Source organism: Podarcis gaigeae, assembly GCF_964106915.1.
Source record: "Podarcis gaigeae genome assembly, chromosome: 1".
Lineage (NCBI taxonomy): Eukaryota > Metazoa > Chordata > Lepidosauria > Squamata > Lacertidae > Podarcis > Podarcis gaigeae.
The window spans coordinates 38,897,112-38,911,086 of record NC_139678.1 but is presented as its reverse complement, the minus strand read 5'-3'; the positions used below and the strand labels follow the sequence as shown (position 1 = coordinate 38,911,086).

The window sequence follows — 13,975 nt, the reverse complement described above, 5'->3', positions numbered from 1 at the left end:
TTAAAAATGCTTGCTTCATAGAGTTAACTGCCACTGGAAGCAATTTGAGGAAACTTAATAAGGCTGCCATTTTTTCTACGCTACCCGTCCTGAAACCTTCTTGGCAGCTAAAAGGCCAGAATTTACATTTGCTTACAATTATTTGATTGTTAAATAATTACTCCCATTACTTTTTTTTTTTGCACAGATTACCTGTCTGCTACTTTTGCTGTCCAAGGAAATGGAGATTCTTTGTCATTTGGTCTATTCTAAATTAAAGAAAATGAATACTGAATTGCTAGTTCTATAAAGAACGTGATGGGATCATGAAAGTGAAAGATAATGCTACCTTAAGGAGTTGCAGTTTTTTTAAAAAAAATCTTCAGTGGCATTTTTGATTATGATAGTGACAGGATTAATGAGCCTATAAATTATACATTTGAAAGTTTCCTCACAGTGTCTGCATAACAAGAGTGCACCGGTTTAAGCTTTAGAACAAAGTATCTTACCAACAATAGGTTTGTCACTTGCAAAGTAGAGATTCCACTAGGAAAACTGCAGAGGAAAAAGTCAAAGTCTTTTAGAAAAGAGAGAGAGAATTCGGCTTATTCACAGCTATATCAATGGACCATATAAATCCCTTGAGTGTTTCGGTTATTCCAGTGGATGAATCTGCCTGGTAGTCACATCTGCAAGCTTGTCTTGTAAGCATCCCGAAAGTACATTATCCTACAATTTCTGCAAATTATCTGCAATATATAGAATAACCGTTTGTGCCATTTGAAAACAGTTCCCAAGTTCAGTTGTTTTTGAAAGCCGGTGTCAGGCTTTCCAAATGAAAAGGAAACTAAGTTTAAAACTCGCAATCCTGCCCTGACCTTTCAGAGCACTGCATTCGGTTTTTATTAGTTCGATTGATCACCTGATTAGAGGTTTCTTCTGTGTACAGCAGTCTATCTGAATAGCAGAAGCTGTAGGATTGGGCACTTAAATTGCTTAGTGTTTTAGAAATAAAATCCATGAGATTGAAGCCGCCAGGTGTTTTTCTCATTCGGTCTGTTATATAAATTTGAGAGCAGATTTTCTATAATCTATCTTATTATGTAGGTAGTTATGCTGTTGTTTCCCATTTTCAAATAAGAAATACTGATTGCAAAGAGATAAACATTTCCTTGGGTCCTTAAGGAGCAGGTATTACATGAAACTGCTTGAATTCATTTTTGCAAGCTGCCAGATTTTGTTTCCATAAGGATTCTTCCTCTTTAAAAAAATGACATGGCTAAGTGTTATACATTGAGGTTGTTTGCTGAAACAAGGCTATTGTATATCCATGAGTAAAATTCTATGGTTGAGTTTAGCTGGTGGTGCAATTTGGACGTTTTCTTTTAAATAATTGAACATATTATCTAACATTTGCTGTGGAATTTCAAAGGATGAGACTACCATTATGTACAAGAGGAACAAGGACTGAAGAGCCATATAGCTAGAAAGCAGGAGGAAGGAGGCGGGGGATAATGGTTGGCTAAAAGCAGGGTTTGTCATGGGAACAGTCTTCCTGCATTGATTGTGTCATCCTAGCAAAGAAGAGACTACGAAAAAGAATCCAAGCTAGCATTTCACTGCTCTTCGCACTACTGTTACTTGAACTCGAGTCTACAGAAAGACTAAGCAGTTGAAAAATATAGCATAAACCTGTAAACTGGGGGAGGCTGGGTGATTCTTATCAGCGCTAGGTTCTTGGCTGTGTTGCTGGTTTCCAAAACAGAAACATTCATAATCTGTAAATTAATACAAATACGTTGTGGCTTATTCAAGGAAAGGACACAGGCGAATAGCACAGTGTTTTATTGAGAGCAGAGTTTTATTTATTGTGAGCAGCAGCTGCGGAACGAAGTCCCCAGCTTGCAGAGATCAATTGCACTCAGTTACAATTTGGAAAATAGGTACTAAGGGATCAGTTGGTGGAAGTGCTGATAGTGGTACAAGAAGTTGCAGTGGTAAAATATGCAAGTTCTAATAAGATGAGGCACAATAGTTTCACAGTTACTTCTCGGGTAATTTTTAGGATCTTCATGTAAAACGATGGTCATTACTGACAGGATGGTCATAAGTGGTACCTCGGGTTACAGACGCTTCAAGTTACAGACTCCTCTAACCCAGAAGTAGTACCTCAGGTTAAGATCTTTGCTTCAGGATGAGAAAAGAAATCACATGGCGGTGGCAGCAGGAGGCCCCATTAGCTAAAGTGGTACCTCAGGATAAGAACAGTTTCAGGTTAAGAACGGCGCTCCAGAACGAATTAAGTTCTTAACCCAAGGTACCACTGTACAGTATTCAGAAAAAAAGGAATTGCTTACTTAATACCAACCTGAATCTAATTTTGTAGGGTTGTTTATAAATCTGCCAGAGCACTGTTCGTGTGGTTGCCAACTGTAGATAATCAACCAAAGAGGCAGGATTTCTATTGTCTTGCTCCTGGCTACCAGGCAGTGATCCAAAGGTTTAAAAAGAGTTTGTGCATATACATGTAAATTCTGTCCAGATCTTTGGGTGAACCCATGGAGGTCAGCAGCAGTGATGGTGGGTGTGATCCCACTCTTCCTCTCCAGGTGTTGATTAAGAACAGGAATTTTATAGGCCATATGAAACCACTTGCTCACATATCTCAAATTCAGACTCATTCCGAGTCTCAGAATCATAGAATCTTAAGAGTTGGAAGGAACCCAAGGGTCATCTAGTCTAACCCCCTGCAATGCAGGGGAGTCTTAAAATAATGTTGAACTATATACTTTTTAATCTAAATTATATCATGCCTCTTCCCAGTTTACTGAAGTCTTTTCATATGTCGCCCTTTAGTCTAATGCTTGCAGAACCAGAAATGTTTTAAAACACCTGTGAAGATACTGCACAACTCAGGCTTTCACAGACCTCCAGGGAAAGGTTCTTTCGATTAACACTACCTGTGATCTTTTAAAGAAGCAGCCCAAGTTCATATACTGGATATCAGGTGTATAGCCAGTGCCTTTTTTTGGTATTCTTATCGTGACTGCTCTTGGTGGGTTGTAGCAATTCTGAATGAGATTCTTTTATTTATTTCTTGCAGATGAGTTTGTTCTTTTCAATTGTATTGTGAAAACTTCAATAAAAGAAGAAAAAAGATACATATGAGCTAGTTAAGGAAGAAGCTTTATGCGTTGAGGCCCAAGGAAGCAGCTTGGATTGTGCCAAGCAGGCAAATTATTATTATTATTATTATTATTATTATTATTATTATTATTCATTTATACCCTGCCCATCTGGCTGGGTTTCCCCAGCCACTCTGGGCGGCTTCCAACCAAATATTAAAAACAATACAGCATCAGACATTAAAAACTTCCCTAAACAGGGCCGCCTTCAGTTGACTTTCAAAAGTAACATAGTTGTTTATTGCCTTGACATCTGCTGGGAGGGAATTCCACAGGGCAGGCGCCACTACCGAGAAGGCCCTCTGCCTGGTTCCCTGTAACCTCACTTCTCGCAGTGAGGGAACCTCTAGAAAACTATAGAAAGTAATGAGATCAGCCAACCACATTGTACATCAGACATGGCATCTGAATATGGTTTCATGTAGTCAAGAATGAAATACCGAATTTTTCACCCTATAGGATGCACTTTTCCCCCTCCAAAAATGAAGGGGAAATGTGTGTGCGTCCTATGGGGCGAATGCAGGCTTTCGCTGAAGCCTGGAGAGCGAGAGGGGTTGGTGCGCACCGATCCCTCTCGCTCTCCAGGCTTCAGGAAGCTAGCCACAAGCCTTGCAAGCCCGGCGGGAGTTCCCGCAGGCTCGCAAGGCTTGCGGGCAGCAGCCTGCAGCCCACAAGCTCGGGGGACAGCGGGGAGTCACAGCACCGCCATCCCGCTGTTCCCCGACCTGGTTTTGGGGGGGAAATAAAGGAATTTTTTCCCCTTTATTTCCCCCCCCCCAAAAAAAAAACTAGGTGCGTCCTATGGGCTGGTGCGTCCTATGGGACGAAAAATATGGTACATAATCTCCTACATGCCAGGGGATGATAATTCATGTTTTGGTCCCAATCAGAAACCGAATCAGAACATGAATCCATATAGCTCAGTCTACTCTGACTGGCAGCAGCTAAGGTCTTGAGAGGGAGTCCTTCCCAGCCCTCCTTCAGATGGTTTAAGTAGAGATGCTGGGGTAGAAACTTCTATTGTGCTCTACCACTGAGCTCTGGCATGTCTCCCTAAGGGTTGTAACCTTCTCAACAGGTGAAGCTGGTAAAAGGCATTCCTGCTCAGTGAAGCAACCTTAATGCAGGTATACTTGAGAACATTTCTGGCCATTGGAATCCAATCAGGCCAAGTCAGCTATCATTTTCTCAGCCTTAGCTGTACTTGCCTTTCTAAGTCCAGAGACCGCTGGATCAGGGTGAGAATGGCAGGAGGTGGTGTGGTCACTGTACCCATGCACATCACAATTGCAATCTCTGAACAATGTATTCAGTGTCATTACATTTGCACTGAAGAAAAAGGGGCAGGATTCAAATTCTGCAAAACGCACAGGCAATATCATGAGAACATGAGCACCCAGCCCTGTCCTTTCAAGAGCATCATTATGTACATCTGTCAGGCTTGCTACTCATGCCACCAACATTGGTAGCACTTGCAGCATTTCATGAGTTACATAATTCTAAGGCATGGCTTGGATAATTTCTGTGTTGAGAGAGACCGAGATACCCAATAATAAAATAATCTAACAGGATATAATTGGAAACAGTTTCTCAAAGATTTCTCTGTTCTGCAAAACTAGCCCCTCTGTTTTTAAAAACAAGTTGGAGGCCATTTGACTAAGAGTTTCTGCAGCACTGGTGGGGGCGAATTAAATTACTGGAAGCTCCATCACACAAATCCATACTTTAAAGGTTGAGGCCTCCGCAAAATGTGCGCTTACATGAATATGTGGGCGCATGGTGCACGGTCTTTCACTTGCAATGATGATCATTTGTTTGAGTTTGAAATTGTACTTTTGCCTTGGCCTAATTCCTGTGTATTTCTTTCCATATTCTAAATGGCAGTTGAAGGCAAGCAGAAATACAAAGTAATTGATTTAACAACCTAAGACAAGTACAAGAAAGTCGGAAAGTTTTGTCTCAATGCTTGACTTGACCCGAGACAGCTTTTTAAGACTTATTTTCTAAACAGTACCTCAGCACCTTGGGCCAACCAAGTGGCCTTTAAGCCTGAATGAGCATGACTTCTTTTCTGTACCGTAAAGCTCCAGTATTCATCTTTTCAAACTGTTCTGCAGTACTGGAAGCAGAATTATATTGACAAGGTTAGAATTCATCTCCTGGAGGGAGAATTCTGTGCTACTGTTAAGTGCTAATATAACATTTATGTGTTGGTACCTTAATAACAGCCCCAGCTTACCTAATGAAACTACTGAAAGCAAACAGTACTACTACTCAGCGAGATTTTATTATGACTGAAGTGACTGCAATTTGAGGCAAATTATCCCTATTTTTGTTCCCATATCAAACACAGACATGCTAAAGAAATTGCTACAAGTTTTGGTGTGGAATTAGACTTCACTATCGTTAATCTAGATGTAAGTGCATTTTTCATGTAAACAGCTCACGAGGGTCAAGCAGCAGAGACTTTGCTGTGGAGGAAAAATGCTTGTCAATAACTTTGTGAGTGAATTTTGAAATAAAGTGTCTGCAACCTGTCATTATTCCTTCCTCTCGAAGTCAAGAGTGAGTGGATGAAAATTGAGCATGTGAATTGAAAGCAGAGTGAGTGTTATGGCCTTATCGACCCCAGGTAAAATTACTGTTTTAACTTGTAATTATTTTTCCATTCAGGGGTCAGACAATGGGCCGTATTTACTATTCTGAACTGCAATGTAAGCAAATTGGTATATCAAAAAGTTGCTACCAATACATGGACAGGCAAAAGGAAGCCTCAGTTTTTAATATTAACATTGCTTAGCATGTGGTTTCTTTCAAGAAATGCAAAAGAAAGTAAAAGGTAGGAATATAAAAGTTTTTTTAAAAAATTGAAGAAGAACAAGATATATGTGTAAATAAATAAATTCCAACAGAGGCTGCAAGGCCTTCCTGTTCCTTTGGCTTACAAGAAACTTAGATCCCCAGCAACCCAACACTCACCCCCCCTCCACCATAGCCCCTGTGGCTTCCTGCAGCGCATCTCAACATGTGGCCAGCAGGTTGGATGAGTTACAGGCATTATGTGAGTGAGTTTGTTCCTGTACTCTCAAATCAGGGACCAGCACACAGTCCATCATTCTTACTCAATGTTTCAGTGAGTTCTCCAGGCATGTTGGCAGGGGATTCATCGGCCTTGGAGCCTGCTCTGTCTGGGGAAGGAGCTCAGACATCTTGGGACTGGGCAAGTTGCCAAGCACTTTCTCCGGGGGGGGGGGCAGGGGGAGCATTTAAAAAATAATAAAAAATCTAGAGCTTCTAAATACTCAGAGTAGTCTTGTCAGATGGCAAGGGTGGCTGCTCACGAGTAACCAGGCAGGACTCCGACCTGTCTTTTACAGGTTTTGTTTAGGTGCAAACTATTTACAGTGTAGAACCCCAAAGTTCATGTCTGACTCAATCGCTAGCAGAATCCGGGAGTGCCTGTTTCCTGGACCTCTTCCAGCATAAAAGCCTTGTTACGCCCAGCCTTTTCCTTCCATCTTTGTGCTTTAGTCTTCTGCGCAGGGTGGGCGACGTAGGGGGCATGCTTCCCTCCTGGCTGGCTTTGCCAGAAGTGGTGCTGAGGCTCCCACCAGCATCCTCTGGTCCTTTCACTTCTTCCCCACAGGAGGTGGGGTTTTCCTCATCACCGGACAAGGAACTGCTTCGCAAGATTTTCGGAGGCTCCCTGTAACACAACTGCCCCTCTGTTTCCCACCCCTGTTCTGATGGCAGTTCCCTGACAAGTCTCTTTTAATTTCTAGGCAGAAAATGAAGACATGAATAACGATGTGCCTGCCGCATATGGAGAACTGGCTGTGATAGTGGTACCTTCCCTTCCCAGAGCTGCCTCTATTGAATGGCATGTCATTGCAGCAGTAGATGAGCAACAGCAAAGGCAGAAGGTTGTGCTACTGAGGTCACTTGAGAACTTCCAAATTGAATGTGAAGCTGTGCAGTCCTGTGCATCTTGTAGTGCAGCTATTTCCATGTCCTTAAACCTGACTTCACCATCAACATCTACAATCAGCTTAGACAGTGTCCTGCATGACGTGGTGGAAATGTTTAAGCAAGCAGTAGAGAAGATGTCAGGAGATGGTGACACAACTCCTTTGGGTTTTAGAACTTTCTACCGAAAGAATATCGTTGACATGGAGGCACTAGAAGCAGGTAAGTTTCTGACTTGTCTACATACATATTTGTAAGGTAAAAGTAAAGGGACCCCTGACCATTAGTTCCAGTTGTGGCCGACTCTGGGGTTGCGGCGCTCATCTCACTTTATTGGCCGAGGGAGCCGGCGTACAGCTTCCAGGTCATGTGGCCAGCATGACTAAGCTGCTTATGGCGAAGCAGAGCAGCGCATGGAAACGCCATTTACCTTCCTGCCGGAGCGGTACTTATTTATCTACTTGCAGTTTGACATGCTTTCAAACTGCTAGGTTGGCAGGAGCAGGGACCGAGCAACGGGAGCTGACCCCATCACGGGGATTCGAACCGCCGACCTTCTGATCGGCAAGTCCTAGGCTCTGTGGTTTAAGCCACAGCGCCACCTGTGTCCCTTTACATATTTGTAGTCGCCTCAAAAAAATACCAATTTCCAGAGTGGTAGCCCTGTTTGCCTGTTGCAACAAAAATAGCAAACAGGCTTGTGGCATCTTAAAGACCTAATCAATTTAGTCTCTCTGACCAATTTAATCAAAGCTTTTGTAGGCTAACAGCCCGTTTTGTCAGATGCACAGAGAGAAATCTGTATGTGTACTGAATGGCAATCAGATGACAAAGTACAGTAATACAATAACTGAACTAGAACTTAAATGCATAGTAAGTAGGCCTAGCAACACTTTACAGTAGCTGATTGGTAGTAATTTACTCGGCGCATCAGAGATGAATGTGTAAACAATACCTGTAGCTTGTGGTGAACCACTAACGGGCCAGTACTCACATAAAAAAATACTTTTTGACAAATCTGACACCAGAAGCTTATTCACCATAAATCTTGTTGCCTGTGGCTTGTTCATACTTCTGACCTTTTCTCATGGAATATTGAAATGTGAAAGATCCATCAGATCAGGTCTTCATTTGTGCCAGGGCATAATGGCTTAGCTCCAGAAACAGCCTCAGCCAAACTTCCCTTTTAAAGTGGGCTTTTGGAAATGTTTACTTAGAGCGTTTCAAATGCTTGGTATATAATCACAGATTTATTTTGGATTTTGGCTAAAATACAATATGTAGAAAAGAAAGAAATCAGACCCATTTTGTGGTTTTAGACTTTTGATGATAGTACAGAAATCTTGCTCATTAAATTGGAAGAAGCTGCCCAAGGACTTCAGCGATGATTCCACCCTAAGACTGTACCCTAAACAGCCTCAGCCCAGTATACCTGAAGGAGTGTCTCCACCCCCAGCATTCTGCCCAGACACTGAGGTCCAACGCCAAGGGCCTTCTGGTGGGTCCCTCACTGCGAGAAGTGAGGTTGCAGGGAACCAGGCAGAGGGCCTTCTCGGTAGTGGCACTGCCCTGTGGAACACCGTCCCATCAGATGTCAAAGAAATAAACAACTAACTTTTAGAAGACATCTGAAAGCAGCCCTGTTTAGGGAAGCTTTTAATATTTGATGAATTTTAAATATTTTAATATTTTGTTGGGAGCCACCCATCTGGCTGGGGAAACCCAGCCAGATGGGTGGGGTATAAATTATTATTATTATTATTATTATTATTATTATTATTATTATTATTTGTATGGTTATCAGACATGCATCAAGAAAGAACAGTTGCCGTGTCATTGTAGTCCCCCCCCCCCCCAATCTTTGGTTTCAGAGGATAAAGGTAGCAGGAGGGCTACCAGAAGATAAGATCTGCAAACCACAAAAAACCCTAATGTCCATACAATACTTCATGTATGTGTATGCAGCACTTAACTGGATCAGGATCACTGCTTGTAATAAAGTTTAGTGGCAGTTAGAGAAAATTACTACTAAACACATGAAAGGGTGAGACTTATCATCATGCATAGTGAGCTAACGAGTAGAAATTCTGTTAGAGAAAGGAGACAAGTTCGGTATGAAGAATTTGCTTCCACAGACATAATCCTTTAAGATTGGTAGTAGCTCAGAATATAATGGAGAGTTTCTTATCCCATGACATGAAAAAAAAAATGGTGTGTTCTTTCTTGTGGAGAGAGAGGATGAGCATGTAGGAGCAAGCATTTTGGGCAGAATAACCATGATCTTCATAATGCTATCATTCATAAGACATTAGCTGGACACTGGAAAATTCTTCCCATTAATTCCCCTGCTTGTATGTGTGATAGCAGGTTTGAGAAACCCACAAAGTGGTTCAGCATGGATCCACCACTTGGATCTGTTGCTGTAGAAAGAATCCTCTTACACCTATATGCCAGGGCTGCAAAATAGCTGCAGATCTCATTTTATTCTTACAAAAGCTAGCAGAGTTTTGTCATTGTCTTTGTGAGTAGAGATCAGGCTTCCATTGGTGACTCACATATGCGCAAACATTTTTAAAAAGATATTTGCAAAACTCAACTGATCCATATTAATTAGCTGACATAAATGTTAGCCCTCAAAGATTGTACTGTCCTATTTTTTTAAACCTAACCTGCAGCACTATTCAAAGGAAATTCAAGTTGACATTGCTTAATAGATTTAAAATATAAAAATAGAAAGCGATAAAAGTGTGGCATAGAATAAGCACAGCTAATGCACGAAGCAAGGAATGAACATATAGCCTGACAGAATATTATTTATTGTGCAGTGCTTTGTTTAAGAGCTGATAGAACATGCATCTAGCTTGCAAATTGTGTTATCATCTTTTCTCTTGCAAATCCCAAATGTTTCAAGAGATGTATAATGGTTCTGATAATAAGCTATATGGTTTTTTCTTACATTTGACAATAGGGTTTTCTTTTTAAAAATGTAAGTATACAAGGAAGAAAGATTAGTTTGCAGTAGTTCTAAGGGTATGAATAGGTAAACTTGATCCTGTAAATTTGTTCTATCTGGGGCAGCTAAATTTTGTTTATTTAAAACGTTTATTATTTGCTCTCCTGTACGGCAGCAGTCCCAGAGAGGGGTACATTAAAAAGTTCAAATACAATGCGTATGATGGAAAGAAAACCAACGCAATAATAAACCAATGACTCAGACATTAATGTTCAGCAAACACACGGGTGAAAAGGTATGTCAGATGAATCTAGGAGTTCCACAGCCTGGGTGCTATTACGGAGAAGGCCCTCAGTAATGACATAAGAGCATAAGAATCTTGCTGGGTTAGGCCAAAGGCCCATCTAATCCCACAACTTGTTATCACAGCAGTAGCGCTCTTCCCTCCTGTGGCTGGGATTCAGAAGTCTGCTGGGAGAATTCAACATAGTGCTACAGCAATCATTACATAAGTGAAAGCACTACAGTTTGCCAGGCAGAGTAAATCACTCCTCTCTGTTGGGATATTCCATTTCACCTTAAGGTACAGGCATGAGACTGTTGTGTGTCACATGTCTGTTTACACTCCAGCACAGCTTGCTGGGAACTAGCGTTTGTGTATAGCTTTTGCTTATGCTGCTTGCTTTGGACATGAAGGGGAGAAGACATGTTTTTCCTTTTGTCCTGATGTCTGCTGAATAAATATGCTCAACACAGCCTCTTCCTGCCACTTCTGTTGCACAGCGTTATTTACTCTGCTGAGTGTGCGTGCCCAGCTTCTGAAGCTAGGGTCGCAGTTTCACACTGATCCAAGGATTGGAGATCACCCAGCGCACCGGCCGGTGGGCTGGGGCCAGCTGGGGGCCTGCCAATTGCCCCCGATTCCTTGGCTGCATCCCAGCACTCTCCTCCCCCATGAGATGCTCTGGGGGTTCTCCCAACCCCTCCCTGCAAGCCAATTCCAAGGTGGAGGGGAGGGAGCTAAAGCCACACTGCTCTGGTCAAAGTCATTGCACAGGCTTCAACTAGTGGGATTCATTAGTTGAATCCGGCACACTGCCGGAAGTGGAAGTAGAACACAGCGATCTTGGCTGGTAGCCATGATACCCTTACCCTTCATCAATTTGTCAAATCCTCTTTGGAAGCAATCCAAAATTGTGGCTATCACTATGTCTTGAGGGAGCGAATTCCATAGTTGAACTGTGTACAGGTGGTGTCCCATTTTGTGCATGTCCAATTGATGCGCCACCACTGACGCATAGGTTCTTTTGGGCTCAGAAGATGGCAGGGCAGGGTGGGCTTATGTGTGCTCCACTGGCGCACGTGGGGGCCAAAAATGTACTGTTGCCAGCTGTAGTGTGTGGAAAAGGAATTTGTCTGTACTGAATCTCCATCATTCAGTTTTATTGGATGGCTCTGAGTTTTAGTATCCACTTTCTCTACACCATTGAAAATCATACATCTCTCTCATGTCTCCCTTACTCACCTTTTTATAAATGAAAAAGGCCTAGATGTTGTAACCTTTCCTCCTTCCTTACTTTACCATTTTGGTGACTCCCACATAATCAATTTCAGATGGTTATGTTGCTCCTCATAGATCTTAATACATGGGCAGGTCTATATGAGTGAAGATGCTCCAGGCCCCAAGTTGTACATGGCTCTATAAGTCAACATAAGCACCTTGAACTTAGTCTGTAGCAAACTGGCAGCCAGTTTTCAGAATTGGTGCTAATGTGTTCCTGGTAGGTTGCATCATATAGCAGCCCCACCAGTGCATTTTGTGCTGACTGCATCTTCCAGACCAGCTCTAAGAGCAACCCTGCATGGATCACATTACAGTAATCCAGTGCAGTGTCACCAGGCTATCAACGGTCATAGCATGAAACCTAGCTGGACCTGATTGAAGGTGACCTTAGCCATAGGGGCCACGATTCACCTGCAACAGTTCTGGATCTAACAGCATTCTCAAAATACATACCTATTTTTTCAGGGCAGCAGGTAACCTGCCCAATTCCCAGATTTGTGAATCTTGTCAGAATTTAATCTCAGGTTTTTTTGGTCCTTATCATGAAATCCAAACACGTCTAGAATCTGCACAACCTCACCTATAGCAGATAATACAGAGAAATAGATATGTATTGTGCCACAACAGCCAAAGGTATTCAGGCGATTGATATATTGGTGGCACACACCCAGGAATATGTCAGTATTGTTCAAATTAAGCCTTTGAATTCATTATAACATGACCTTAAAACAATTTTCAGAAATCTTCTGTTAAAAAAAAAGCATCCTAGGTTAGAAAATCAAGGTAGAACCTTCATGTCAGAGCTTTTTTGCATATTCCCTTGAAAACCTCTTTTTAAGTATTTTTTAAATGATATTTATATATTTATATTAATTATTACTACCTTTTTACTGCCTGCTTTATATTTAGATTGTGTAAATTGCTTTTATGTTAATTTAACATCAACACTTCTGATTTTATTTTTTCCTGTTTCTACTTTATCTGTTTCATGCTAATTCGGCTTGAAAATAAAATTAAAAAGATTAGCTGTTTACCATGCTGGGTCTTAAATGGGGTGGATTTTTCATTCTGGCATTATTTCAAGCCTCGCTTAGGTTTGTCCTTAGTTTAGGGGCCAATTCACACAACCACTTCATTGCATGATGGCTTTGCAATGGTTTGACTTTTGTAATGTGTTCTGCTTTACCGATTGGATGCCATATTCAGAAAACCAGTCATATGTCTGAGACCAAACTTCACTGTCTTAGGCAATGGATGTAGCTCAGTTGTAGACTGCACACACTGCGTGCCAAAGTCCCCATGTTAAATCTCTGGAATTGCCAGGTAGTGCTGGGAAAGATTCTTGCCTAAAAGCCTGGAAAGCAGCTGCCAGTCATTGTATGGAGTCAGCCAAGATGCTATGGACTACAGTTCCCATCAGTCAGAGCCAGCACTTCCATTGGTCAGGGATTATGGATATTGTGGTCCACAAGATCTTTCAGGTGCCATTTTAGCTGCTTTAGTATAGGCAATACTGAATTAGATGGCTCAATGGCCTGACTTCTATGTTCCATGTGCTATTTATTTATTTTACAGTATATTGTGCCTTACCCCTTAAGTTAGGTAGAGCCTATAGTATTTTGAGCATGTTATTTCCTTATCCTGTCTATAACAAGTCCAAGAAAGCTTTCTATAGCCCTGCTTTTCAACAGTCTCCGCTGAAAATTGGAACAAAGACAAACACCCATTAACAACAACAAAATGATCGGAGCTTTAGTAGCCATTTTGGTCCCACAAAGCAAGAAACCTGAAGCAAGTGAAACAATGATGCTCATTTTAACCAAACAGAAACCTTAAATTGGGTTCAGATGTGTATATGTTTCAATGTTACATTAATATTTACCTAGACGTGACTGATGTCTTACAGCAAAATATCTCAAAGTAAGTTATTGATGCACGGTTAATTAGATTAGTTAGATTTTCCTGATATAAGATTGAAATACAAAAATATTTTTTGATCTATTCTTGTTCTTTGATCTGTATCCACCCCTGAAGACGTAGGCAAATTCCTGCCGCTCTTCTCTTCAATGCACACATGAAGGGGAAAGAAAGATGCTTTGCTTAAGTAGTAGAACTTGAAGTTATCAGGGGCGGGGAAATGGAAACTCTGCGGCAAATCTCAAATGAGCTGCTAATTAAAAGCATGTATTTCCCCCTCTTTTGTCACAAAGAATTTCCATGTTCATTTAGGCAAGTCCAAGTAAATTAGAGCGGCCCATTGCAGCTGACAAAGTAAGATGAGAGCTGAAAATATGTGCTCTCCATGTGTTGTAACAGATTACGTGGTAG

General features: G+C 41.5%; 1 protein-coding gene across 4 annotated transcripts in view; it reads left to right on the top strand.

The window, feature by feature from the left end:
• Nucleotides 1-13,975, top strand: part of DPH6 (diphthamine biosynthesis 6) — a 248,238-nt gene that overhangs the window by 189,075 nt on the left and 45,188 nt on the right. For 3 of the 4 annotated variants that reach the window (XM_083743445.1, XM_083743446.1, XM_083743444.1), the window contains one exon: nucleotides 6,947-7,352. The exons of the other annotated variant lie outside the window; for it this stretch is intronic. In XM_083743445.1, the coding sequence (XP_083599571.1) occupies nucleotides 6,947-7,352 (406 nt within the window). The remainder of the gene's footprint in view (nucleotides 1-6,946; nucleotides 7,353-13,975) is intronic. 4 annotated transcript variants of the gene reach the window in all.